A 27,063-nucleotide genomic window follows, 5' to 3' on the forward strand; every position below is an offset into this window, starting at 1 on the left:
ACACAATAGACCAGAGAGATTTAATTGATATTTGTAGGACATTCCATCCAAAAACAGCAGATTACCCTTTCTTCCCAAGAGCGCACAGAACATTCTCCAGGATAGATCACATCTTGGGTCACATATCAAGCCTCAGTAAATTTAAGAAAATTGAAATCATACCAAGCATCTTTTCAGACAACAACGCTATGAGATTAGAAATCAATTACGGGGAAAAAACCATAAAAAACACAAACACATGGAGGCTAAACAATACATTACTAAATAACTAAGAGATCACTGAAGAAATCAAAGAGGAAATAAAAAAATACCTAGAGACAAATTACAATGAAAATACGACAATCCAAAACCTATGGGATGCAGCAAAAGCAGTTCTAAGAGGGAAGTTTATAGCAATACAAGCTTACCTCAAGAAACAAGAAACATCTCAAATAAACACTCTAACCTTACACCTAAAGGAACTAGAGAAAGAAGAACAAACAAAACCCAAAGATAGTAGAAGGAAAGAAATCATAATGATCAGAGCAGAAATAAATGAAAGAGAAACAAAGAAAAAAATAGCAAAAATCAATAAAACTAAAAGTTGCTTCTTTGAGAAGATAAACAAAATTGAGAAACCATTAGCCAGACTCATCAAGAGGGAGAGGAATCAAATCAATAAAACTAGAAATGAAAAAGGAGAAGTTACAACAGACACAGCAGAAATACAAAGCATCCTAAGGAACTACTACAAGCAACTCTATGCCAATAAAATGGAAAACCTGGAAGAAATGGACAAATTCTTAGAAAGGTATAACCTTCCAAGGCTGAACCCGGAAGAAATGGAGAATATGAAGAGAGCAATCACAAGTAATGAAATTGAAACTGTGATTAAAAATCTTCCAACAAACAAAAGCCCAGGACCAGATGGCTTCAAAGGTGAATTCTATCAAACATTTAGAGAAGAGCTAACACCCATCCTTCTCAAACTCTTCCAAAAAATTGCAGAGGAAGGAACACTCCCTAACTCATTCTATGAGGTCACCATCATCCTGATACCAAAACCAGACAAAGATACTACAAAAAAAGAAAATTACAGACCAATATCACTGATGAATATAGATGTAAAAATCCTCAACAAAATACTAGCAAACAGAATCCAACAGCACATTAAAAGGATCATAAACCATGATCAAGTGGAATTTATCCTAGGGATGCAAGGATTCTTCAATATATGCAAATCAATCAAGGTGATACACCATAGTAATAAATTGAAGCATAAAAACCATATGATCATCTCAACAGATGCAGAAAAAGCTTTTTGACAAAATTCAACACCCATATATGATAAAAACTCTCCAGAAAGTGGGCACAGAGGGAACCTACCTCAACATAATAAAGGCCATATATGACAAACCCACAGCAAACATCATTCTCAATGGTGCAAAACTGAAAGCATTTCCTCTAAGATCAGGAACAAGACAAGGACGTCCACTGTCGCCACTCTTATTCAACATAGTTTTGGAAGTCCTAGCCAAGGCAATCAGAGAAGCAAAAGAAATAAAAGGAATACAAATTGGAAAAGAAGAAGTAAAACTCTCACTGTTTGCAGATGACATGATACTATACATAGAGAATCCTAAAGATGCTACCAGAAAACTACTAGAGCTAATAAATGAATTTGGTAAAGTTGCAGGATACACAATTAATGCACAGAAATCTCTTACATTCCTATACACTAATGATGAAAAATCTGAAAGAGAAATTAAGGAAACATTCCCATTTGCCATTACAACAAAAAGAATAAAATACCTAGGAATAAACCTACCTAGGGAGACAAAAGACCTGTATGCAGAAAACTATAAGGCACTGATGAAAGAAATTAAAGATGATACCAACAGATGGAGAGATATACCATGTTCTTGGATTGGAAGAATCAATATTGTGAAAATGACTATACTACCCAAAGCAATCTACAGATTCAATGCAATCCCTATCAAATTACCAATGGCATTTTTTACAGAACTAGAACAAAAAGTCTTAAAATTTGTATGGAGACAGAAAAGACCCCGAATAGCCAAAGCAGTCTTGAAGGAAAAAAATGGAGCTGGAGGAATGAGACTCCCTGACTTCAGACTGTACTACAAAGCTACAGTAATCAAGACAGTACGGTACTTGCACAAAAACAGAAATACAGATCAATGGAACAGGATAGAAAGCCCAGAGATAAACCCATGCATCTATGGTCAACTAATCTATGACAAAGGAGGCAAGGATATACAATGGAGAAAAGACAGTCTCTTCAATAAGTGGTGTTGGGAAAACTGGACAGCTACATGTAAAAGAATGAAATTAGAACACTCCCTAACACCATACACAAAAATAAACTCAAAGTGGATTAGAGACCTAAATGTAAGACCAGACACTATAAAACTCTTGGAGGAAAACATAGGAAGACCATTCTTTGACATAAATCACAGCAAGATCTTTTTTGATTCACCTCCTAGAGTAATGGAAATAAAACCAAAAATAAACAAATGGGACCTAATGAAAGTTAAAAGCTTTTGCAAAGCAAAGGAAACCATGAACAAGATGAAAAGACAACCCTCAGAATAGGAGAAAATATTTGCAAACGATTCAACGGACAAAGGATTAATCTCCAAAATATATAAACAGTTCATGCAGCTCAATATTAAAGAAACAAACTACCCAATTCAAAAATGGGCAGAAGACCTAAATAGGCATTTCTCCAAAGAAGACATACAGATGGCCAAGAAGCACATGAAAAGCTGCTCAACATCAATAATTATTAGAGAAATGCAAATCAAAACTACAATGAGGTATCACTTCACACCAGTTAGAATGGGCATCATCAGAAAATCTACAAACAACAAATGCTGGAGAGGGTGTGGAGAAAAGGGAACCCTCTTGCACTGTTGGTGGGAATGTAAATTGATGCAGCCACTATGGAGAACAGTATGGAGGTTCCTTAAAAAACTAAAAATAGAATAACCATATGACCCAGCAATCCCACTACTGGGAATATACCCAGAGAAAACCATAATTCAAAAAGACACATGCACCCCAATGTTCACTGCAGCACTATTTTCAATAGCCAGATCATGGAAGCAACCTAAATGCCCATCGACAGACGAATGGATAAGGAAGATGTGGTACATATATACAATGGAATATTACTCTGCCTTAAAAAGGAACGAAAGTGGGTTATTTGTAGAGACGTGGTTGGATCTAGAGACTGCTGTACAGAGTGAAATCAAAAAGAGAAAAACAAATATCGTATATTAACACATATATGTGGAACTTAGAAAAATGGTACAGGTGAACCGGTTTGCAGGGCAGAAATTGAGACACAGATGAAGAGAACAAATGTATGGACACCAAGGGGGAAAAACGGTGGGGGGGTTGGGGGTGGTGGTGTGATGAATTGGGAGATTGGGATTGACATGTATACACTAATATGTATAAAATGGATAACTAATAAGAACCTGCTGTATAAAAAAATAAATAAAATAAAATTCAAAAGTTAAAAAAGAAAAAACAACAAAAGAAACCATTAAGTATACATGATATTATAGTGTCAGGGGCACTGCATCACTTCTTGTAGTATTCTTACCAGTAACGCATAATCTCAATCTATACAGAAGAGAACATCGGAAAACCCCAAATTGAGAGACATTCTACAAAATACCTGACCAGTACTCTTCAAAACTGTCAAGGTCACAAAAGAAAAGCAAAGATTGAGGAACTATTACAAACTGAAGGAGACTAAGGAGACACGACAAGCAAATGCAGCATGAAATTACAGATCAAGTCCTGAAACAGAAAAAAGACCTTAGAGGAAAAATAGGTGTCATTCTAATAAGTCTTGTTAATTGTACTTAATGGTATTTTATCAATGTTAATTTCCTAGTTTTGATAATTAAACTATGGTTATGTAAGATGTTAACATTGAGGAGAGCTGGGTGAAGGGTATTCAGGAACGCCATGTACTATTTTTTGCAATTTTTTTGTATGTCTAAAATTATTTCAAAATAAAGATTCAAAAATATAGGTTCAAATCAAGCAGAATCTGTGGCAAAGTAGAGATAATTTATTCATATTGGCTCATTTTTAAATATACCAGCTGACCCTTTTAAAGCTGAGTAATCTGTTTTGGTAGGCCACTAATTTTGTAAAACTCTTTTTGTGTGTCTGAAATTCATACCTAGCACTTCTTTCTAAAACATATATAGTCAGCCCTCTGTATCTGCAAGCTCTACATCTGTGGATTCAACCAACCATGGATAGAAAACATTCGGAAAAAAGAAAAATTTCCAGAAAGTTCCAAAAAGCAAAACTTGATTTGCCTGGCTGGCAACTATTTACATAGCATTTACATTGTATTCACATCTATTTACATAGCATTTACGCTGTATTAGGTGTTGACCTGGAACAAATAGACTGCGAGGGTTTACTCCAGCAAAGATGGATTTATTTGGAATCAGCAAAGAATTGCAATTTGGGATCTCCAACCTTGGTAATCCATGTGCAAGTTCTTTCAGGGCAAGGGGAGGAGAACTCTTATAGAGGGAAAAGTAAGTTGGGAGGGCTGTAGTAGGCAGAGTCCATGGCTTTTCATTGGTTGAGCTCGTGCCAGGAAATAAGTTTTTCTTCTTCCTTTTGGGCTCTGCTATTGTCACAGGGCATGAGAGCTCCCCCTTCTGGTCTTCTGACTCTACTTAATTCAGGTTTCTATTTATTAATTTTTTACATAGGTGTTATAAGTAATCTAGAGATGATTTAAAGTATACGGGAGTATGTGAATAGGTTATATGCAAATGCTATGCTATTTTATATAAGGGATTTGAGCATCCACAGATTTCGGTATTTGCAGGGGATCCTGGAACCAATCCCCCTTGGATACCAAGGGACGACTGCATTACTTCTTCTTGCACAGTGGAGTTCAATAAAACTAAAAACTTAATCTTATAGGGAACACACATCTTATCCATCTCTCATTGGTTGGGGAACAAACATATCATGGCCCTTTTTCCTTATGTCTTCTCAAGATGGCCCCCTCTGTACTCATTTCCTTTCCTATTTTCTTTCATAAATCTGAACTGTTACTGTAGGAGGACACATTAACTCCATCCGTCTCATGGAGGGGACGCAGCATCCAAAAGCCTTTGCCCATCTTTCCCAAAATGTTAGTCCCAACTCTTAATAGTTCCTCCTATTACACTGGCCTCTGCCTATTCCTAAAGCCAAAACTCTGACCAAACTCGCTGTTTTGTATTTGAATAATTATGACTTCTTGCCTATCAGTCCAAAATGCTACCATCAAACGTGTCTAAAGAATTGCTTTGGGCTTCCCTGGTGGCGCAGTGGTTGAGAGTCCGCCTGCCGATGCAGGGGACATGGGTTCGTGCCCCGGTCCGGGAAGATCCCACATGCCGCGGAGCGGCTGGGCCCGTGAGCCATGGCCGCTGGGCCTGTGCGTCCGGAGCCTGTGCTCCGCAATGGGAGAGGCCACAACAGTGAGAGGCCCGCGTACCGCAAAAAAAAAAAAAGAATTGCTTTGACTACTTTACTTTTCCCTCATATCTTAATTATCCATATCATATTCACAGGCCTGTTTTTGATTTCTAGGTCCCTTTTAGTCTAGCCTACATTTATCAAACTCCCTCAATCTCTTCCTGACATTCTTTTCTCTTGTTAAATCCATTCATTTATACATTCATTCCATCAACTTTCACTGAATTTCATCAATGCCCAAGGCCTTGGAGTGGATGTTGTAGGAAATATAAAACATACATATTTATCTTTTCTCATCTGACCGCCTCATTTACAAATCTTCCAAGTAATTCCTTTCACCTGAAATGTTTATAAACTCCAAATTTATAGTGTTATCAATCCCACTTCACTGAAAAAAATTTCTGCCTAAGTAGCCTGGGGAGGATGCTGATTAGTCAATAAAAAATTGGCCAGTTGGGCCTCCCTGGTGGCGCAGTGGTTGAGAGTCTGCCTGCCGATGCAGGGGGTGCGGGTTCGTGCCCCGGTCTGGGAGGATCCCATATGCCGCGGAGCGGCTGGGCCCGTGAGCCATGGCCGCTGGGCCTGCGCGTCCGGAGCCTGTGCTCCGCAACGGGAGAGGCCACAACAGTGAGAGGCCCGCATACTGCAAAAAAAAAAAAAAAAAAAAAAAATTGGCCAGTTAATTTTATAAAAAGTGAAACTAAAGAAAGGGATAGAAGAGTAAAATAAAATGCAGACCATTAAAAGTAGAAGCACAAACATGTCATTGTTTAGGATCTGAGCTACCAAAAGGCAAGTAACTTTCTGAATAATTCTTCTGAATAATCCAGAACACAATGGTCCACAAAACTGTCAAAGTGGAAGCTATGCTTCCAAACTGCCAGAGATCTACATTAGTACTTGCATGCAATTCTAAAAAGGGTAATTTAGGAAGACATCCCAAATTCATACCCCAATTTCCCAGGATCACATGGAGTATATAAGAATAGCCCTGAATAGAGGATTGAAGCACTCCCCTGTGTACTAAGCCAGCTGGGTAGCACAGAACAAATGGTGTAGGCAACTTTGGTATTTATAACGAGGCTCAATTGGGCTTAGTGTTACACTGTCCATCTCTGACGGAGCCCTTTGTCATTTATGCTACAGAATGCTGAACAAAGGGACATTACAATTCCTACCTGGTGATTTTCCTTGAAAGTTTGGATTAATAACTCTTTCAATTTCTTCTTTCTTTCTTTTGCCATTTTTTCTTCATCCAGAAGAATACGAACACTTTGAAACATGCCTTTCTCTGGATTTTTTGGAGAATTTTCTTCTTGCTTTTTCTTCTCTCTATTAATAACAATTAAAAAACACAAGTATGAATAATAGACTTAACAATGAGTAATTAGAACATACCATAGTGGAATGGACACTGAATTTTCCATCAGAAGATAGAGATTTTTAGATTTGGCCCTAAAACTACAAAGTAGGGTGATTTTTTTTTGAGATTTAGTTTATTCCTTTATAAAATACAGTTAAATGAAATAAAATTATAATGTACTCTGAAAAGGAGAAAGCCTTATATATATTTTAGTAAAGTATTTTTATTGAGTTTAACATTGAGTGATACCTTGATCAAAATTTGAGAGATAACAACTATCAGGTATTCTCTAATACAGACATAAGTTCTCTCTCTTCTCACAAGGGGAGACAAAACAGGACCCTCAGGTAAGAAAGGAATGACATTTTTTTTTCCCACAAGGTTTTTACAAGGTTTCTAGGAAGAAAAATAATAAAAGAATCAGGTGTTACTGAATAAGGAGAAAATGGAATTTATATTAATTCTAAAATAGCTGGAAAGAGAAAAAATAGAACTTAGTAACAATAAGGAAAAGGACTTCAGGCAAGTTAACAAGAATCTCTTAGTAACTCTGTTGCTCATATTTCTGCTTATCTCTTTCTCACTCACTTACATTTTCTTTCTCACCCAGGTTATCCCTCTTATACTCAGAATCCAAGCCAGCTCATAGCCATTGCCTTCTTATTGGAGTGTATTAAACTACACAGGTGTGTGTAAGTGTATAAGGTATATATTTTATCAATGATGTAGTAAAGATAGCATCTAGTCAGGAATCTGGATTCACGGGTTCTGGCCACAAATCAGCTGTGAAAACTCAGGCAAGTCACCCAGTCTTTCTGAATTTCACTTTACAGTTGTGGAAACTCAAATTGAGAGAGGGATGACAGAATAATCTATAGACATTCATTCATTAATTATCATATATCACACAGGGGGCACACAATCTTATTACTGGTGATATGAACCATCATTTGGTTAAGGTGGTTTCTCCAGTGTAAAGTTGCTATTTTTCCCTTTGTAATCAATAAATCTCTTAGAGAAGACACTTTGAAACTATGCAGTGAAGCAGGTTTAGGACACCTTACAAATAAATTTAAAAAGCCCTACCAACAATAAAATTTTATTGACTCTTACCAAACTTACTAATGCCATAACAATGTTATATTAGATAGTTATAGACAGGTCATAGTGGGCATTTAAAGAAATACAGTTCTAATACCATGGATGTAGTCTTTTAAAAAAACATCAAAACACGTATCTGTTATGAAAGCAATGTTTGCTCATTGTGCAAAATTGGAGATGTATAAAAGCCATCCATATTTCCACCCAGAAGAAAACCCTGATAACATGTCAGTGCTGTTTCATTGTACAACTAGTATTTATTAATTTCTCCAATATTTATTAGTGTCTGTTATTATAAATAATATTATTTTCATTATCTTTGTGTACAAATCTTTGGATTTCTGATCACTTTCTACACTTGATCTTAGCCAAAAGGCCGAGGAGCGATTCTGATCACTTTCTTAGGGTAGTTTTCCTAGGACTGGAATTCCCCGGTCAAGTGATAACATTTTTATGGCTTATTGTTTATTGCCAAATTGCTTTCTGGAACGTTTAAACCAGTCTGTCCACCTAGAAGTACTGCATATTACCTGTCTCACTGTATCTATCTGTGGATAAGCTTTTTTTTTTTTGCCCACTTTTATTTATTTTTTATTTTTTTTTAAACATCTTTATTGGAGTATAATTGCTTTACAATGGTGTGTTAGTTTCTGCTTTTTAGTTTCTGCTTTTTAACAAAGTGAATCAGCTATACATATACATATATCCCCATGTGGATAAGCTTTTAACTTTTAAAAGAAATGACTGGTTAGTGAATGTCTGTTGAGTGCCCACTGTGAGCAGAACTTCCTGCTACCATCAAATATTACTTGTTTTCACAATTTATTTTAGGTCAGCCTAGATTCTTCAGGGCTTGAGAACAATCTGAAGAGCAAGGCTGACCTTAGCAAGAACTCACTAAAAAACTGGAGATTGCTTTCTGAAAGGAAAGGCCTCTGGAGGAGGCTTCAGCCTGGCACTTGGAAGAATGAAATGCACGTCCACTGTTTTAAACTGGGTAGGATGAGAGCAGTCAAGAACACAGGGGGAAAAGCTGTGTAGGCTAATGGGGGTGGAAGCGGGTGGCAGGCTAATAGGTCTTTCTGGCCCCTCAGTTTGAGTATTCAGGCATTTCAGGTACATTGTCCTAAGGCTTTTGCAGTTTATGCACCAGTGCTGTTTCTCAGAATAAATACATTAGTTATTTCATTTATGAAGCTCATTTTCTGCATGAGGATACACAATAGTACTACATCCTGTGAGGAGTATTTTGATTTCCCTCTTATGTCAGATATTCTTTTTCTTTATCAGTAGCAGTAAGGCAATGGTGACTCTCAGTATGATTATCAGAAGATAAGACACGGAGGCAATTCACAATAGAATGAGGCATAATTAGCAAACGTGCATAAGGAAATGTGTTCAACCTTACAAATGTTCAGGTACACAAAGAGATGCACACTAACCAATAAAATACCTATTAAAAGGGCAAAAATATTGAAAATGATCTCCCCCAATGCTGAGTGGGGCTCACTGTCAGCAATTGTGTAAATATGCACAACTCGTCTGGAAAGGAAGTTGGCAATGTTTCAAAAGTCATAAAAAACCTACACAATTTACCTCAGTAATTACACTCCTATGGACATAATTCAAAAGAATGAAAAAGCTCTATGCTTAAGGATGCTCACTGCACTATTGGTGAAAAATCTGAAATTAGCTGAAATGCTTACCAGTATAGGGAGTGGAGGTCATTACATAAATTATGGTATAGGAACTCAGTGGAGTAATATACAGACCTTAGGACTCCAGGCGATGTGATTATTACAACAAGCAGAATAACCAATTAAATGTACTTTATGGTTGCAGTTAAGTTCATAAAGGGACCAAGACCACGAGGAAACATAGAAAAATGGAAATAGTTAACTTGTTAAGATGGTGGACTAGTGGGTGATTTCTCTTTTGTGTTTTATTATTGCATTGTCTGTGCATTTTAAGGACCTTTAAAGTACTTCCAAAATGACTGCTTTAACAAAAAAAACTTCACGCTGCTCATCAGGTTGGCTTACATTTTCCATGCTTCTTCCACAGTGCGTCTCCTCTCAATTATCTCCCTCCGCAGCTTTACCATCTCCCTTTGAATCTCCTCCTCCTCTTTCTTGGCCTCTAGAGCCTTCCTTTTTTTCTCTTCTTGCACCAGATACTGAGCCTCTAAGAAGGTTGATTTTTTCAGGGTCTTTTCAATTCTCTGGCGCTCCAGTTCTTTCTCACGTCTTAAGCGATTTTCTTTTACCTTAAAGAGAATACAACAAGGGTGAAATGCAGCCTTTCAAGTAGAAAGGGATATGCAAAACCTTAGAACACATTTTGAAGTTCAGAATACAACTACTTTGAAACATTTTGGCCCAGAACCCCACTGTTTATCAGAAAAATAGGGGAAACTCATTTGTTTACTGGGTAATGGCCTATACAAAATTTTAAATGAAGTCAGGCGAGATGACTCCAAACAATTTGGGAATGATCGGCACTACAGAAAAGCTGAAAATCCAATGGGTTGGATGCCAAATTCTGGATTCTTATTTAGTAATGATTTTCAATCCATAAGATTTTCCAAGGCGTACATTTTTACTTTTATTTAGGCTCTGTCTGTATGTTAATTATAATTTAAGAAAGAATAAGGATATTTTGGAGAGGCAACTTTGTGAAGGCTAGAACAGTGATTTACTGCCTTAAAGGAGCATCAGGACCTTTTATTCAATTCTATCTTTATTTGAATTTATCAGTGATTCTGGATCATATTTGGAAACCAAAACCACAAACTTCACAGATATTTCTGAATAAGCACAATCATTTTTTTCAAACTCAATTCTTTAGACTAGCTATGAATTAAGGAGTGGTCCTTTCCTTCCTGCTTCACTTAACTTTACCCTTATCTTACTCTTCAGTTATGATAAGACTTCTAGATAACGGCTACCTCTTACTGAACCTTCTCTCTTCCCTTTTATCATAAATCCAAACCAGGATCATGCTTCTACTCCAGTTTCTCTCAAATCCTTAGTGCTGCTTTGGCATACATTATGGTTTAAAGTAATCAGAAATTCAGTGTTATAAAAAGATAGCATACACATATAGACGTTAATACTACTCTGGTCTTGGTTCTGGACATGTGGAAAAGACTTGGTCTTTCGGACTTCCTGAAGTTCCTCTACAAAGTGTCGAGATGAATTTTTTTCCTATAACCTACTATTCCCTTTGGAGAAAAGAAAGTTCCCATACGCCTTTCTAATTCAAAACAGCTGAACTAGATTTAATTCCGCTCTGTCTTCCCTTTCAAATTATAATCACAAAATAAGTGAATTTTTCCACTGTCTAGAAAAGAATTAGCATTATAACATTCACCAGAATATTCATGATATTAATATCTTGATGTCACAATACAAAAACCAAATTCAAGCAAAACCCAATCTACATATTTATAATAGGAAGTATCACATCCAAACTAATAAAGTTTAGCTCACCACTCTCATGGTTAAAATCAATTATTCCTCTTTTTGGTTTTCTTAAATAAATTGTTTCCTATCCTCAGCTTATGAGCATTATTTTTCTTCTGAAGTTCTTATATTTTATTTTTATTCTTTCTAACCAAACCACAGATGGCACCCTTTTTCACAATAAAGCCTAAGTCTTTATTTAAGCTTATTAAATGTGTTACACAAAAATTGCTTCCTGTTATCCGTTTTAATTTTGCTTTTCCCTCCCACCTGCTTATGTCTCATCTCCATGGTAAGATGAGGATCCTTCTGCCACTTCTTGTCTTGGTTTTCATTCATTCCAAGATCTTCCAATATCCCAGAATCTACCACGTCTTTATGGAGCAGATGGTCTATGAATTTTTGAAAGGTGATACTTTCGTCTTCTTCCTCCAAATAACCACATAAATCTGGGGGAAACATAACAACAACAAAGAAGGAAAATTTTTTAAATTTTTTTAAAACTTAATTTTAGTATAATTTCCATATTTATGTAAATAGTCCTGGTACAATAAAAATACAAAGCTGTGAGTGTTCGATAAATAGTAACTGATAATGCCAGTTGGATGAATACAGCCCTCAGCAATTACCTTCAACTAAGGGGAAAAAACCTCCACTCATGAGGAACTGCCCTCACCCAAGTCACTAACTCCCTCACTGCCAAATTTAAAAGCTATTACTTTTACATTTATGTTACAAGGATCTAAACATCCTTGAGGACTCCATTGCTCTTCTTAAAAAAGGCTTTAGGGGCTTCCCTGTTGGCACAGTGGTTGAGAATCTGCCTGCTAATGCAAGGGACACAGGTTCGAGCCCTGGTCTGAGAGGATCCCACATGCCGTGGAGCAACTAGGCCCGTGAGCCACAACTACTGAGCCTGCGTGTCTGGAGCCTGTGCTCCGCAACAAGAGAGGCCGCGATAGTGAGAGGCCCGCGCACCACGATGAAGAGTGACCCCCGCTTGCCACAACTAGAGAAAGCCCTCACACAGAAACGAAGACCCAACACAGAAAAAATAAATAAATTAATTAATAAACTCCTACCCCCAACATCTAAAAAAAAAAAAAGGCTTTACTGTGGTATAATTGACATGTAATAAACGTGTAAGTATTTAAAGTCTGCAGTAAGCTTTGACATATATAGATATAAGTAAACATCATTAGAATCAAGATAATGAATGTGTCTGTCAGCTGCAAGAGGGTCCTCACGCAGATTTGCAATCTCTTCCTCTCACTCCTCCCCATGCTCTTTGCCCTATCCCGGGCAACCCCAGACCTACTTTCTGCCAATAGATTAGTTTAAATTTTCCAGAATTTGGTATCAATTAAATCATATACTATGTACTCTTTCTGGTCGTCCTTCTTTTACTCAGCATAATTATTCTGACATTCATTCATGTTGTTGTATCAATAGTTTATCCCTTTTTATTGCTGAGTAGTATTCCACTGTATGGGCATACCACATTTGTTCATTCATTCATCTGGGGATAAACATTTGGGTTGCCTCCAGATTTTGGCTATTACAAATAAAGTTGTTATGAACATTTGTGTACAAGTCTTTGTATGAACATTTGCTTTCTTTTCTCATGTTGTTGTATCAATAGTTTATCCCTTTTTATTGCTGAGTAGTATTCCACTGTATGGGCATACCATATTTGTTTATTCATTCATCTGGGGATAAACATTTGGGTTGCCTCCAGATTTTGGCTATTACAAATAAAGTTGTTATGAACATTTGTGTACAAGTCTTTGTATGAACATTTGCTTTCTTTTCTCTTGGAAAAATGCCTAGGACTGGAATGGTTGGATCGCATAAGTATGTGTTTAACTTTTTAAGAAACTGTCAAGCTGTTTTCCAAAGTGGTTATACAATTTCACATTCTCACCAGCAGTGTAGGAGGGTTCCAGTTCCTCCACATCCTTACCAAAACTTGGTATGATCAGTCTTTTAATTTAAGCCATTTTAATAGGTGCATTGTGGTTACTCATGGTAGTTTTAATTTGCTTTTTCCTAATGACTAGCAATATTGAATATCGTTCTTGATGATGTTCTATTTAGTTCCATACATTATTGAAAATGGGGTACTGAAGTCTCCAACTGTTATTGCTGAATTATCTGTTTCTCCCTTCAATTTTGTCAGTTTATGCTTCACATATTTGGGGGCTCTTTGTTAGGTGCATATATGTTTACACTTATGTTTTCTTGATGGATTGACCCTTTTATTATTATAGAATGCCCTTCTTTGTCTTGAGTAACAATTTTTTATCTTAGAGCCTATTTTTTCTGAGATTAGTAAGCTGTTCTCACTCTCTTTTGGTTACTGTTTGCATAGTACATCTTTTTCCATCCTTTTATTTTCAAGCTGTTTGTGTCTTTGACTCTAGACTGTGTCTCCTGGGATAGCATATAGTTAGGTCATATTTTTAAGTTCATTCTGCCAGTCTCCATCTTTTGATTGGGATGTTTAGTCCATTTACATTAATGTAATTCTTGATAAGGCAGGATTTACGCTTGTCATTTTGATATTTGTTTTCTATATGTCTCATGTAAATGCCCCTTTCAGGATGAAAAATTTACCTTTTATTACTAGTTTGCTGAGAGTTTTAATCAGGAATTAATTTTGTCAAGTATTTTTCCTGTACCTATTGAGATAATCATATGTTAATAATTTTTTTAAATTTTATTTATTTATTTATTTATTTATGGCTGCGTTGGGTCTTCATTGCTACACGCGGACTTTCTCTAGTTGCGGCAAGCAGGGGCTACTCTTTGTTGTGATGGCTTCTCTTGTTGCAGAGCATGGGCTCTAGATGTGCGGTCCTCAGTAGCTGTGGCATGCAGGCTCAGTAGCTGCGGCACACGAGCTTAGTTGCTCCACGGCATGTGGGATCTTCCTGGACCAGGGCTCGAACCTGTGTCCCCTGCATTGGCAGGGGGATTCTTAACCATTGCACCACCAGGGAAGTCCGTTAGTTAATAATTTTGATAAACATCCTTTTTTAATGGCTAGGTAATATTTTTGTTCAATGTTTCGATCCCCCAAAAAAGTAATATTACAAGCATAAGATGAGTGAGGCCTCATAAGATACTAGAAGGTAATAACAAATCTAAGTAAAGAGATATAACTAGATATATTAGCACCATATGAAAGAAAGTAGCAGTCTCATATTTCAGACATGCTTCAGAATAAATATTACGTACTGAAATGCCTCACTTTAATAATGATATCATTAAACTAGAAAACATCCAGAAGGTGGCAACCTGTATATCTAGAAACAATGTGATATAAAGAACTGTTGAGAGTACTGGTGCTATTTAATCTAGGAAGACTGATGTATATGAAAGATCAGATATGATTACAACTCCCACAAGAAAAGAAAAGACTGTTCTTGAGAGAGAGAACCTGATATTATTTTCTGTTGCACAAAAGGGTAAAAGTTACTGAGGACAAAATCCTAATTCTCCTAACTAAGAGAGAATTTATGAATATTAGAGTCTCACAACAGGTGAATGGGCTCCTCCCAGAGTGCAGGCTCCCTATCCTGGGAGGTGTTCAGGCAGAGGTTGTATTACCCCATATTAGGGATACTGTAGAAGAATCTCTGTCTAAGGGGGTGAAGAGGGTAGATTGGATTAGGTGATCTTGAGGAGTCCCCAAACTTTAAGGGCTCATGACTTTGTGATTTGTGAGCTGGGGATTCTGTAGTGTCCTAAACAAGGGAAATGCTGCAAGATGAGCTCATCAGGGGTGTCTGAGCCATGCATGGCAAGATGCCACCACCATCACTATGCCTACCCTTATGCTTAGGGAAAAAAATCTTAGACTCTTTGGTTACAACTGAGGAATCCTCACAAGTTAGCTATTTAACTTGTCTGAACTAACTCCGTTTACAAGTACTAACCTCCCTTATAAAGATATATGAAGCATTTTGTAAACACAAAATGAGATATCAATGTTTAAATACAGTAAAACATTTAAAAGCCATCAAAGTAAATGGTCATCCAATAATATATGGAAGGAGGCACTCTTAAACAGCATTAATTGCCTTTATAATCATAAGAAGAATTACAAATAATAGAATATTTTAATTTAAAAAAATGACGAATTTACTGAGGATATAGATAAGTAATTTAAATTGAATCAAGAAAAATTAAAGCCAATTACAAAACTAAGCAAAACACAGAAAAGTCAAATAACATATCATTTATTATTCAAAACAATTAAAAAGTTTTGGACACGTTCTTGGACACATTCATTGGATGTTAAAGCTTAGCACAATTAAGTAAGTTCTTACCATCGCACTTGTCATATTTCAAATGCCCGTTGGCTTCTGGCACAGGAGGGATACGTGACACAGTGTCTTCAGCATCACCATCCCCATCACTTGCTAGTTCTTGTTTAAGTTTGGTATCTAACCAGTCATTGACCAATTCCTGAGCTGTCAATAAAACAAAAACATCTTTTTACTTCGGAGACTTTCTTCATTTGCTGTTTTCACTCATTCAGTAAATGTTAACTGAGCACTTATCATGTGTCAAGTACTGCTCTAGATGTTGGGAATATACCAGTGAATAAAAGAGGAAAAATAAAACCTACCACCATGAAGCTTATGTTCTAATTGGGGAAGAGAGACAATGAACAAGCAAGTCAGAAAAACAGAGCAGGAGAAGGAGAAATGGTGTACAAGAAATGAAAGATGGGTGTTGATAGTTTTAAATTAAAACTGGGTTTTGGGTGGTCAAAGGAGACATCACTGAGAAGACATTTGAGCAAAAAAGGGAAGGAAGTAAGGGAGTGAGCCATCTGGCTATGTAAGGGAAAATTAATCTGTGCAGAGGGAAAACAAGTGCAAAGGTCCTAAGGCAGTAGAGTGTCTAGTGTATTGGAAAAACAGCATGGAGGTGGTATGGCTGGAGGAATGAGTGAAGGGAGAGTAGTTGGAGATGAGCTAGAAGAGGTAATGTAGGGATCAGGTTTAGAGCAGTGGTTCTAGAGCAGTAGGGGTGATCTTACTCCCCAGTGGACATCTGGCAATGTCTGGAGCCATTTTTGGTTATTACAACTGGGGAACTGGGTAGAGGCCAGGGATGCTGCTAAACATCCTACAATTCATAGGACAGGCCCCACAACAAAAATTATCTGGCCCAAAATATCAACAGTGTTGAGGTTGAAAACACTTTGTTTAGATAAGTCTTGACAGCATTCTAGGTACTTTGGCTTTTACTCTGTATGTAATGGGAGGTTTTTGAGCAAAGAGGTAACATATTTTAAGAGCATCACTCTGACTACTATGTTAAAATAGACTATACGGGGACAAGCTCAGAAGCCGGAGACAACAGTTGAGAGATAAATATCCAGAAAAGGGGTGATGATGGCCTGGACCTGAAGTGGCGGTACTAGAAATGCTCAGATTCTAGAACATAATGTTTTGAGGTGGAGTTGACATGATTTGCTGATGGGCTGGATATGGAATGTGAGAGAAAGAAATCTATAAGGGTTTTGGCTTAAGCAACTACAGAATGGAGATGTCATTTACCGAGATAGGGAAGACCAAGGGAGCAGCAGATTTGGATGGAAGATCAGGAGTTCAGTATCAGATGAGTTGGGTTTGAGATGCTTATGAGACATCCAAATAGGGATGTCAAATAGGTATTGGTTATATCATCTGGATTTCAAGGGAGAGGTCCAAGCTGAAGAAATAAACATGGGTGTTGTCGGCAAACAAATGGTATTTAAAGCCATAGAAATGAGTGAGATCAGCAAAGGAGGAAGGTAGATAGAGAACTGGTTCAAGGACTAAGCCCTGAGGAACTCTAGTATTTAGAGGTTGAAGAGATAAGGCAGAACCAGGTAAATAGACTAGGAAGGAGAGACCATTGAGATAGGAGGAAAATCAAAGAGTGTGATAGCCTGGAAGCCAACTTCCATTTGGATTTCTTTCTTAGTGACATTCAGAAAATCTTCTTAATTATAGAGTTATGAGAGAAAATGTCTACTTTAGCATTACTTTAATCATTATCATACAGCTCTTATGGATAGGGCATGGGCGTTTCAAAGAAGAAAAATGTCTATTTTAGTATTATCTTCATCATTGTTATTATCATTATTGCACAACTCTAAGGGAATGGAGTGTTTCCAAATACTAAATGATGCCAAGAGACATTTAATATAGATAGGAATCCATGATATGTAAAAATAGAAAAAAATGAATCAAGGTGATAGAAACTAAGTGTAAAAAGTACGCTAGAGGGCTTCCCTGGTGGCGCAGTGGTTGAGAGTCTGCCTGCCGATGCAGGGGACGCGGGTTCGTGCCCCGGTCTGGGAGGATCCCACATGCCGCGGAGCAGCTGGGACCGTGAGCCATGGCCACTGAGCCTGTGTGTCCAGAACCTGTGCTCCACAATGGGAGAGGCCACAGCGGTGAGAGGCCCGTGTACCGCAGGAAAAAAAAAAAGTACGCTAGCAACAGATACTACTGGCTTTCAGAGGAAGGTAGAGAAAGTGAGCAGATATTTACTGAGTAACCCTGTGTACAATGGTTCACATATTTATAATAAATTATGTGTAAAATAATTTGGATCTACTAAATGCCATTTATTAGTAAATAGAGGTTTACTATGAAGTGCTCCAAAAGAACAAGGAATGAGAACGTCTCTGGGAGGGTTCAACTGTAGTAACGCTTCATGTTGGATCAGAGGCTTGACGCCTACCTCAAAGCAGAGTTTCTCAAAGTATGTTCCCCAGAACACTAGTTCTTACTGAATATCAATAGACAGCTGATGAGAGGAGGAAAAAAGGATATAAACCTTTGAAACACATGTTCTATTCATACACTAGTACTTTCTAATGTGGATCACTAGTTTCTCAGGATATTAATATGTATTTCAAGATAAAAAGAGTTCCGGTTCTAGGAAGCTTGGAAAATGGGGTAAGTAAATATATATTTAACTGCAGGACTTTTTGGAAACCTTGAGTGGCTAAAGTATAGTGTGTATTCCTATTGGTGGGGTGGAAGAAGGGGTGGGTAAGACATAGCCTTGCCAATTACTGAATCAATCTCCTTTCTCCAACTCCAGTACCACCAACCACCCAAGACCAAGTGCCATTACAGCTCACAGAGACCACTGCAATAGCCTCCCACTAGTCTCCCTTTTCCCTTTTTCTTCCCTATAAATCATTCTTCATATATTAAAAGCACCTCATATATTAAAAGCACTTCATATATTTAAGCACCTCTGCTTAAAACCCTTCAATGATGTCTAATCATACTCAGAATAAAATCAAAATTCTTCCCCCAGGCCTATAAGGCCCTATGTGACATGTCTTCTGCTCACGCCTGCAAGCTCACCTCCATGGGGTAGCTGCAGCAACACTGGTCTTCCTTCAGTTCCTCAAGCACACCAAGCTTGTACTTTAACTTTTTTTTTTTAACATCTTTATTGGAGTATAATTGCTTTATAATGGTGTGTTAGTTTCTGCTTTATAGCAAAGTGAATCAGCAATACATACACATATATCTCCATATTTCCTCCCTCTTGTGTCTCCCTCCCACCCTCCCTATCCCACCCCTCTAGGTGGGCACAAAGCACGGAACTGATCTCCCTGTGCTATGCGGCTGCTTCCCACTAGCTATCTATTTTACGTTTGATAATGTATATATATCCATGACACTCTCTCACTTTGTCCCAGCTTACCCTTCCCACTCCCCATGTTCTCAAGTCCATTCTCTACATCTGCGTCTTTATTCCTGTCCTGCCCCTAGGTTCTCCAAATTTTTTTTTTTAGATTCCATATATATGTGTTAGCATACAGTATTTGTTTTTCTCCTTCTGACTTACTTCACTCTGTATGACACACTCTAGGACCACCCACCTAACTACATATAACTCAATTTTGTTTCTTTTTATGGCTGAGTAATATTCCATTGTATATATGTGCCACATTTTCTTTATCCATTCATCTGTTGATGGACACTTAGGTCACTTCCATGTCCTGGCTATTGTAAACAGAGCTGCAATGAACATTGTGGTACATGACTCTTTTTGAATTATGGTTTTCTCAGGGTATATGCCCAGTAGTGGCATTGCTGGGTCATATGGTAGTTCTATTTTTAGTTTTTTAAGGAACCTCCATACTGTTCTCCATAGTGGCTGTATCAATTTACATTCCCACCAACAGTGCAAGAGGGTTCCCTTTTCTCCACACTCTTTCCAGCATTTATTGTTTGTAGATTTTTTGAGGATGGCTATTCTGACTGGTGTGAGGTGATACCTCATCGTAGTTTTGATTTGCATTTCTCTAGTGATTACTGATGTTGAGCATCCTTTCATGTGTTTGTTGGCAATCTGTATATCTTCTTTGGAGAAATGTCTATTTAGGTCTTCTGCCTATTTTTGGATTGGGTTGTTTTTATTTTTGATTTTGAACAGCATGAGCTAATTGTAAATTTTGGAGATTAATCCTTTGTCAGTTGCTTCATTTACAAATATTTTCACCCATTCTGAGGTTTGTCTTTTCACCTTGTTTATGGTTTCCTTTGCTGTGCAAAAGCTTTTCAGTTTCATTAGATCCCATTTGTTTATTTTTGTTTTTATTTCCATTTCTCTACGAGGTGGGTCGAAAAGGATCTTGCTGTGATTTATGTCAGAGTGTTCTGCCTATGTTTTCCTCTAAGAGTTTTGTAGTGTCTGGCCTTACATTTAGGTCTTTAATCCATTTTGAGTTTATTTTTGTGTGTAGTGTTAAGGAGTGGTCTAATTTCATTCTTTTACATGTAGCTGTCCAGTTTTCCCAGCACCACTTATTGAAGAGGCTGTCTTCTCCATTGTATATTCTTGCCTCCTTTATCAAAAATAAGGTGACCATATGTGTGTGGGTTTATCTCTGGGCTTTCTATCTTGTTCCATTGACCTATATTTCAGTTTTCGTGCCAGTACCATACTGTCTTGATTACTGTAGCTTTGTCGTATAGTCTGAAGTCTGGGAGCCTAATTCCTCCAGCTCTGTTTTTCTTTCTCAAGATTGCTTTGGCTATTCGGGGTCTTTTGTGTCTCCATACAGATTGTGAAATTTTTTGTTCTAGCTCTATGAAAATGCCATTGGTAGTTTCATAGGGATTGCATTGAATCTGTAGATTGCTTTGGGTAGTATAGTCATTTTCACAATGTTGATTCTTCCAATCCAAGAACATGGTATATGTCCCCAACTGTTTGCATCATCTTTAATTTCTTTCATCAGTGTCTTATAGTTTTCTACATACAGGTATTTTTCCTCCTTCGGTAGGTTTACTCCTAGGTATTTTATTCTTTTAGTAGCAATGGTAAATGGGAGTGCTTCCTTAATTTCTCTTTCAGATTTCTCATCATTAGTGTATAGGAATACAAGAGATTTCTGTGCGTTAATTTTGTATCCTGCTACTTTACCAAATTCATTGATTAGCTCTAGCAGATTTCTGGTAGCAGCTTTAGGATTCTTTATGTAAAGTATCATGTCATCTGCAAACAGTGACAGCTTTACTGCTTCTTTTCTGATTTGGATTACTTCTATTTCTTTTACTTCTCTGATTGCTGTGGCTAAAATTTCCAAAACTATGTTGAATAATAGTGGTGAGAGTGGACAACCTTGCCTTGTTCGGTTCCTGATCTTAGTGGAAATGGTTTCAGTTTTTCACCATTGAGAACGATGCTGGCTGTGGGTTTGTCATATATGGCCTTTATTATGTTGAGGAAGGTTCCCTCTATGCCTACTTTCTGGAGGGTTTTTATCATAAATGGGTGTTGAATTTTGTCAAAAGCTTTTTTGCATCTATTGAGATGATCATATGGTTTTTATGCTTCAGTTTGTTACTATGGTGAATCACATTGATTGATTTGCATACATTGAAGAATCCTTTCATTCCTGGGATAAACCCCACTTGATCATGGTGTAATGATCCTTTTAATGTGCTGTTCGATTCTGTTTGCTAGTATTTTGTTGAGGCTTTTTGCATCTATGTTCATCAGTGATATTGGCCTGTAGTTTTCTTTCTTTGTGACATCTTTGCCTGGTTTTGATATCAGGGTGATGGTGGCCTCATAGAGTGAGTTTGGGAGTGTTCCTCCCTCTACTATATTTTGGAAGAGTTTGAGAAGGATAGGTGTTAGCTCTTCTCTAAATGTTTGATAGAAATCACCTGTGAAGCCATCTGGTCCTGGGCTTTTGTTTGTTGGAAGATTTTTAATCACAGTCTCAATTTCAGTGTTTTTGACTTGTCTGTTTATATTTTCTATTTCTTCCTGGTTCAGTCTCAGAAGGTTGTGCTCTTCTAAGAATTTGTCCATTTCTTCCAGGTTGTCCATTTTAGTGGCATATAGTTGCTTATAGTAATCTCTCATGAGCCTTTGTATTTCTGCAGCGTCAGTTGTTCCTTCTCCTTTTTCATTTCTAATTCTATTGATTTGAGTCTTCTCCCTTTTTTTCTTGATGAGTCTGGCTAATGGTTTATCAATTTTGTTTATCTTTTCAAAGAACCAGCTTTTAGTTTTACTGATCTCTGCTATTGTTTCCTTCATTTCTTTTTCATTTATTTCTGATCTGATCTTTATGATTTCTTTCATTCTGCTAACTTTGGGTTTTTTTTGTTCTTCTTCCTCTAATTGCTTTAGGTGTAAGGTTAGGTTGTTTATTCGAGATGGTTCCTGTTTCTTAAGGTAGGATTGTATTGCTATAAACTTCCCTCTTAGAACTGCTTTTGTTGCATCCCATAGGTTTTGGGTCGTCGTGTGTTCACTGTCATTTGTTTCTAGGTATTTTTTGATTTCCTCTTTGATTTCTTCAGTGACCTCTTGGTTATTTAGTAGTGTATTGTTTATGCTCCATGTGTTTGTAGTTTTTACAGATTTTTTCCTGTAATTGATGTCTAGTCTCATAGTGTTGTGGTCAGAAAAGATACTTGATATGATTTCAATTTTCTTAAATTTACCAAGGCTTGATTTGTGACCCAAGATATGATCTATCCTGGAGAATATTCCATGAGCACTTGAGAAGAAAGTGTATTCTGTTGTTTTTGGTTGGAATGTCCTATAAATATCAGTTAAGTCCATCTTGTTTAATGTATCATTTAAAACTTGTGTTTCCTCATTTATTTTCATTTTGGATGATCTGTCTATTGGTGAAAGTGGGGTGCTAAAGTCCCCTACTATGATTGTGTTACTGTTGATTTCCCCTTTTACGGCTGTTAGTATTTACCTTATGTATGTGCTCCTACGTTGGGTGCATATATATTTACAATTGTTATATTTTCTTCTTGGATTGACCCCTTGATCATTATGTAGTGTCCTTCTTTGTCTCTTGTAACAGTCTTTAAAGTCTATTTTGTCTGATATGAGAATTGCTACTCTAGCCTTCTTCTGATTTCCATTTGCCTGGAATATCTTTTTCCATCCCCTCACTTTCAGTCTGTTTGTGTCCCTAGGGCTGAAGTGGGTCTGTTGTAGACAGCATATATATGGGTCTTGTTTTTGTATCCATTCAGCCAGTCTATGTCTTTTGGTGGGAGCATTTAATCCATTTACATTTAAGGTAGTTATCAATATGTATGTTCCAATTACCATTTTCTTAATGTTTTGGGTTTGTTATTGTAGGTGTTTTACTTCTCTTATGTTTCCTGCCTAGAGAAGTTCCTTTAGCATTTGTTGTAAAGCTGGTTTGGTGGTGCTGAATTCTCTTAGCTTTTGCTTTTCTGTAAAGGTTTTAATTTCTTCGTCAAATATGAATGAGATCCTTGCTGGGTAGAGTAATCTTGGTTGTAGGTTTTTCCCTTTTATCACTTTAAATATGTCCTGCTACTCCCTTCTGGCTTGCAGAGTTTCTGCTGAAAGATCTGCTGTTAACCTTATGGGGATTCCCTTGTATGTTATTTGTTGTTTGTCTCTTGCTGTTTTTAATATTTTTTCTTTGTATTTATTTTTTCACAGTTTGATTAATATGTGTCTTGGAGTGTTTCTCCTTGGATTTGTCCTGTATGGGACTCTCTGCTCTTCCTGGACTTGATTGACTATTTCCATTCCCATATTAGGGAAGTTTTGAACTATAATCTCTTCAAATATTTTCTCAGTCCCTTTCTTTTTCTCCTCTTTTTTGGGACCTCTATAATTAGAATGTTGGTCCATTTAATGCTGTCCCAGACGTGTCTGAGACTGTCTTCAGTTCTTTACATTTTTTTTTTACTCTCCTCTGTGGTAGTTATTTCCACTATTTCATCTTCCAGGTCACTTATCTGTTCTTCTTTCTCAGTTATTCTGCTATTGATTTCTTCTAGAGAATTTTTAATTTCATTTATTGTGTTGTTCATTGTTGTTTGTTTGCTCTTTAGTTCTTGTAGGTCCTTGTTAAACGTTTCTTGTATTTTTCCCATTCTATTTCCAAGATTTTGGATCATCTTTCCTATCATTACTCTGAATTCTTTTTCAGGTAGACTGCCTATTTCCTGTTCATCTGTTTGGTCTGGTGGGTTTTTGCCTTGCTCCTTCATTTGCTGTGTGTTTCTCTGTCTTCTCATTTTGCTTAACTTTCTGTGTCTGGGGTCTCCTTTTGGCAGGCTGCAGGTTTGTAGTTCCCATTGTTTTTGATGTCTGCCCCCAGTGGCTAAGGTTGGTTCAGTGGGTTGTGTAGGCTTCCTGGTAGAGGGGACTGATGTCTGTGTTCTGGTGGATGAGGTTGGATCTTGTCTTTTTGGTGGGCAGGACCGCATCCAGTGATGTGTTTTGGGGTGTCTGTGACCTTATTATGATTTTAGGCAGCCTCTCTGCTAATGGGTGGGGTTGCGTTCCTGTCTTGCTACTTGTTTGGCATAGGGTGGCCAGCACTGTAGCTTGCTGGTCATTGAGTGGAGCTGGGTGTTAGTGCTGAGTTGGAGATTTCTGAGAGAGCTTTTGCTGTTTGAGCCGGGAGGTCTCTGGTGACCAATGTCCTGAACTCGGCTCTCCCACCTCAGAGGCACAAGCCTGACATCTGGCTGGAGCACCAAGACCCTGTCAGACACATGGCTCAGAAGAAAAAGTAGAAAAAAAGAAGGGAAGAAAGAAAAAATAAAATAAAATGAAGTTGTTAAAATAAAAAATAATTTAAAAATTATTAGAAATAAAAAAATTTTTAAAGAAAAAAAGAAAAAAAAAAGAAAGAAAGAAGAGAGCAACCAAACGAAAACACAAAGCCAGCAGTGAGAACCAGTGCTAAAAATTATACTAAAAGCAAACAAACAAAACAGAGAGAAATCTAGGACAAATGGTAAAAGCAAAGCTATAAAGACAAAATCACAGAAAGAGGCATACACATACACACTCACAAAAAGAGAAAAAGAAAAAAATATATATATATAGTAAAAGAAAAAAGGAAGAGAGCAACCAAATCAATGAAACAAATCTAACAATGATAATAAACTCTAAATACTAAACTACGATAAACATTAAATGAAAAGCAAATTATATGCAGAAAGCAAACCCCAAGTCTACAGTTGCTCCCGAAGTCCACCGCCTCAATTTTGGGATGATTTGTTCTATTCAGGTATTCCAGAGATGCAGGGTACATCAAGTTGATTGTGGAGATTTAATCTGCTGCTCCTGAGGCTGCTGGGAGAAATTTCCCTTTCTCTTCTTTGTTCGCACAGCTCCTGGGGTTCAGCTTTGGATTTTGCTGCACCTCTGCGTGTAGGTCGCCGAGGGCATATGTTCCCTGCTCAGACAGGACAGGGTTAAAGTAGCAGTTGATTAGGGGGCTCTGGCTTACTCAGGCTTGGGGGAGGGAGAGGTTCAGAATGCCGGGTGAGCCTGCAGTGGCAGAGGCTAGCGTGATGTTGCAACAGCCTGAGGTGTGCCGTGTGTTTTCCTGGGGAAGTTGTCCCTGGATCTCAGGACCCTGGCATTGGTGGGCTGCACAGGCTCCCAGGAGAGGAGGTGTGGATAGCGACCTGTGCTTGCACACAAGCTTCTTGGGGGCTGCAGCAGCAGCCTTAGCATTTCATGCCCGTCTCTGGGGTCTGCGCTGGTAGCCGCGGCTCACACCCATCTCTGGAGCTCGTTTAGGCAGTGCTCTGAATCCCCTCTCCTCACGTACCCCAAAACAATGGTCTCTTGTCTCTTAGGCAGTTCCAGACTTTTTCCCGGACTCCCTCCCAGCTAGCTGTGGCACACTAGCCCCCTTCAGGCTGTGTTCACGCAGCCAACCCCAGTCCTCTCCCTGGGATCTGACCTCCGAAGCCCAAGCCTCAGCTCCCAGCCCCCACCCGTCCCGCTGGGTGAGCAGACAAGCCTCTCGGGCTGGTGAGTGCTGGTCAACACTGATCCTCTGTGTGGGAAACTCTCTGCTTTGCCTTCTGCAACCCTGTTGCTGCACTCTCCTCTGTGGCTCCAAAGCTTCCCCCTGCCACCCGCCGTCTCTGCCAGTGAAGGCGCTTCCTAGTGTGTGGGAACTTTTTCTCCTTCACAGCTCCCTCCCAGAGATGCAGGTCCCATCCCTATTCTTTTGTCTGTTTTTTCTTTTTTCTTTTGCCCTACCCAGGTACATGGGGAGTTTCTTGCCTTTTGGGAAGTCTGAGGTCTTCTGCCAGTGTTCAATAAGTGTTCTGTAGGATGCATTTCTGATATATTTGTGGGGAGGAAGGTGATCTCCACGTCTTACTCCTCCGCCATCTTGAAGGTCTCTCTGTACTTTAATTCTTTTTTTTTTTTTTTTTTTTTTTTGCGGTACGCAGGCATCTCCCCGTTGTGGCCTCTCCCATTGCGGAGCACAGGCTCCAGACACGCAGGCTCAGCGGCCATGGCTCACGGGCCCAGCCACTCCGCGGCATGTGGGATCTTCCCAGACTGGGGCACGAACCCGTGTCCCCTGCATCGGCAGGCGGACTCTCAACCACTGCGCCACCAGGGAAGCCCTGTACTTTAATTCTTGATGCCACCTTTCCCACTGCCTGGGATGCTCTTCCTCCATCACAGCTCACCTGGCCCTTTCTTGTTATTCAGGTCCAAACTCGGATGACTTATCACTACCTGACCATTTATTTTTCGTTTTATTTATTCCCACTCTAGAATGTATATACTCCATGAAAGCAAGGACTTCATCTGTTGTTCATAACCTGCTCTTCCAATGCCTAAAATAGTACCTGGCACAGAGTAACAATTTAATATATATGTTGAATAAATGAAGAAATAATCTGAAAAACTGGAGACATAAATGATCCAAATGGAAATTGGCTTCTAGGACATGGCACCCTGGCTTTCCTCCTACCTCAGGGGCCTCTCCTTTCCAGTCTTCTTTGCTGGTCCCTCCTGATCTCTTCACCCCTAAACAGTGGAGTTCCTCAGGGCATCAGTAACTAAAATACTGAATTCCAGAGGAATAAATGTTTTGGGGAGGCAGGGAGGTGAGGTCAGCTTTAGACTCTCTTCATAAAGAACAAAGTTGATTTATAAACTAGTGGTCAGATTACCTGTATGATAGTAGATCAAGTTAACAAGCTGCCCTCCGTGCCACAGGATTAATATCTTACACTTACTAGATAACTGTGTTATGTCAAAACTGCCTCTGGATGTGGTTCTACTTCAAGA

The 27,063-nt window shown here is 38.3% G+C and overlaps 1 protein-coding gene across 3 annotated transcripts in view; it reads right to left on the reverse strand.

Moving 5' to 3' along the window:
- The window catches only part of CCDC191 (coiled-coil domain containing 191), a 106,232-nt gene that overhangs the window by 71,947 nt on the left and 7,222 nt on the right, over nt 1-27,063 (reverse strand). For all 3 annotated transcript variants that reach the window (XM_081235003.1, XM_081235002.1, XM_081235004.1), the window contains 4 exons: nt 15,777-15,920; nt 11,713-11,891; nt 10,021-10,244; nt 6,693-6,846 (listed from right to left, as the gene is read on the reverse strand). In XM_081235003.1, the coding sequence (XP_081091129.1) occupies nt 6,693-6,846; nt 10,021-10,244; nt 11,713-11,891; nt 15,777-15,920 (701 nt within the window). The remainder of the gene's footprint in view (nt 1-6,692; nt 6,847-10,020; nt 10,245-11,712; nt 11,892-15,776; nt 15,921-27,063) is intronic.

Source organism: Mesoplodon bidens (genome assembly GCF_964165515.1).
Source record: "Mesoplodon bidens genome assembly, chromosome: 5".
NCBI classification, from domain to species: Eukaryota; Metazoa; Chordata; class Mammalia; order Artiodactyla; family Ziphiidae; genus Mesoplodon; species Mesoplodon bidens.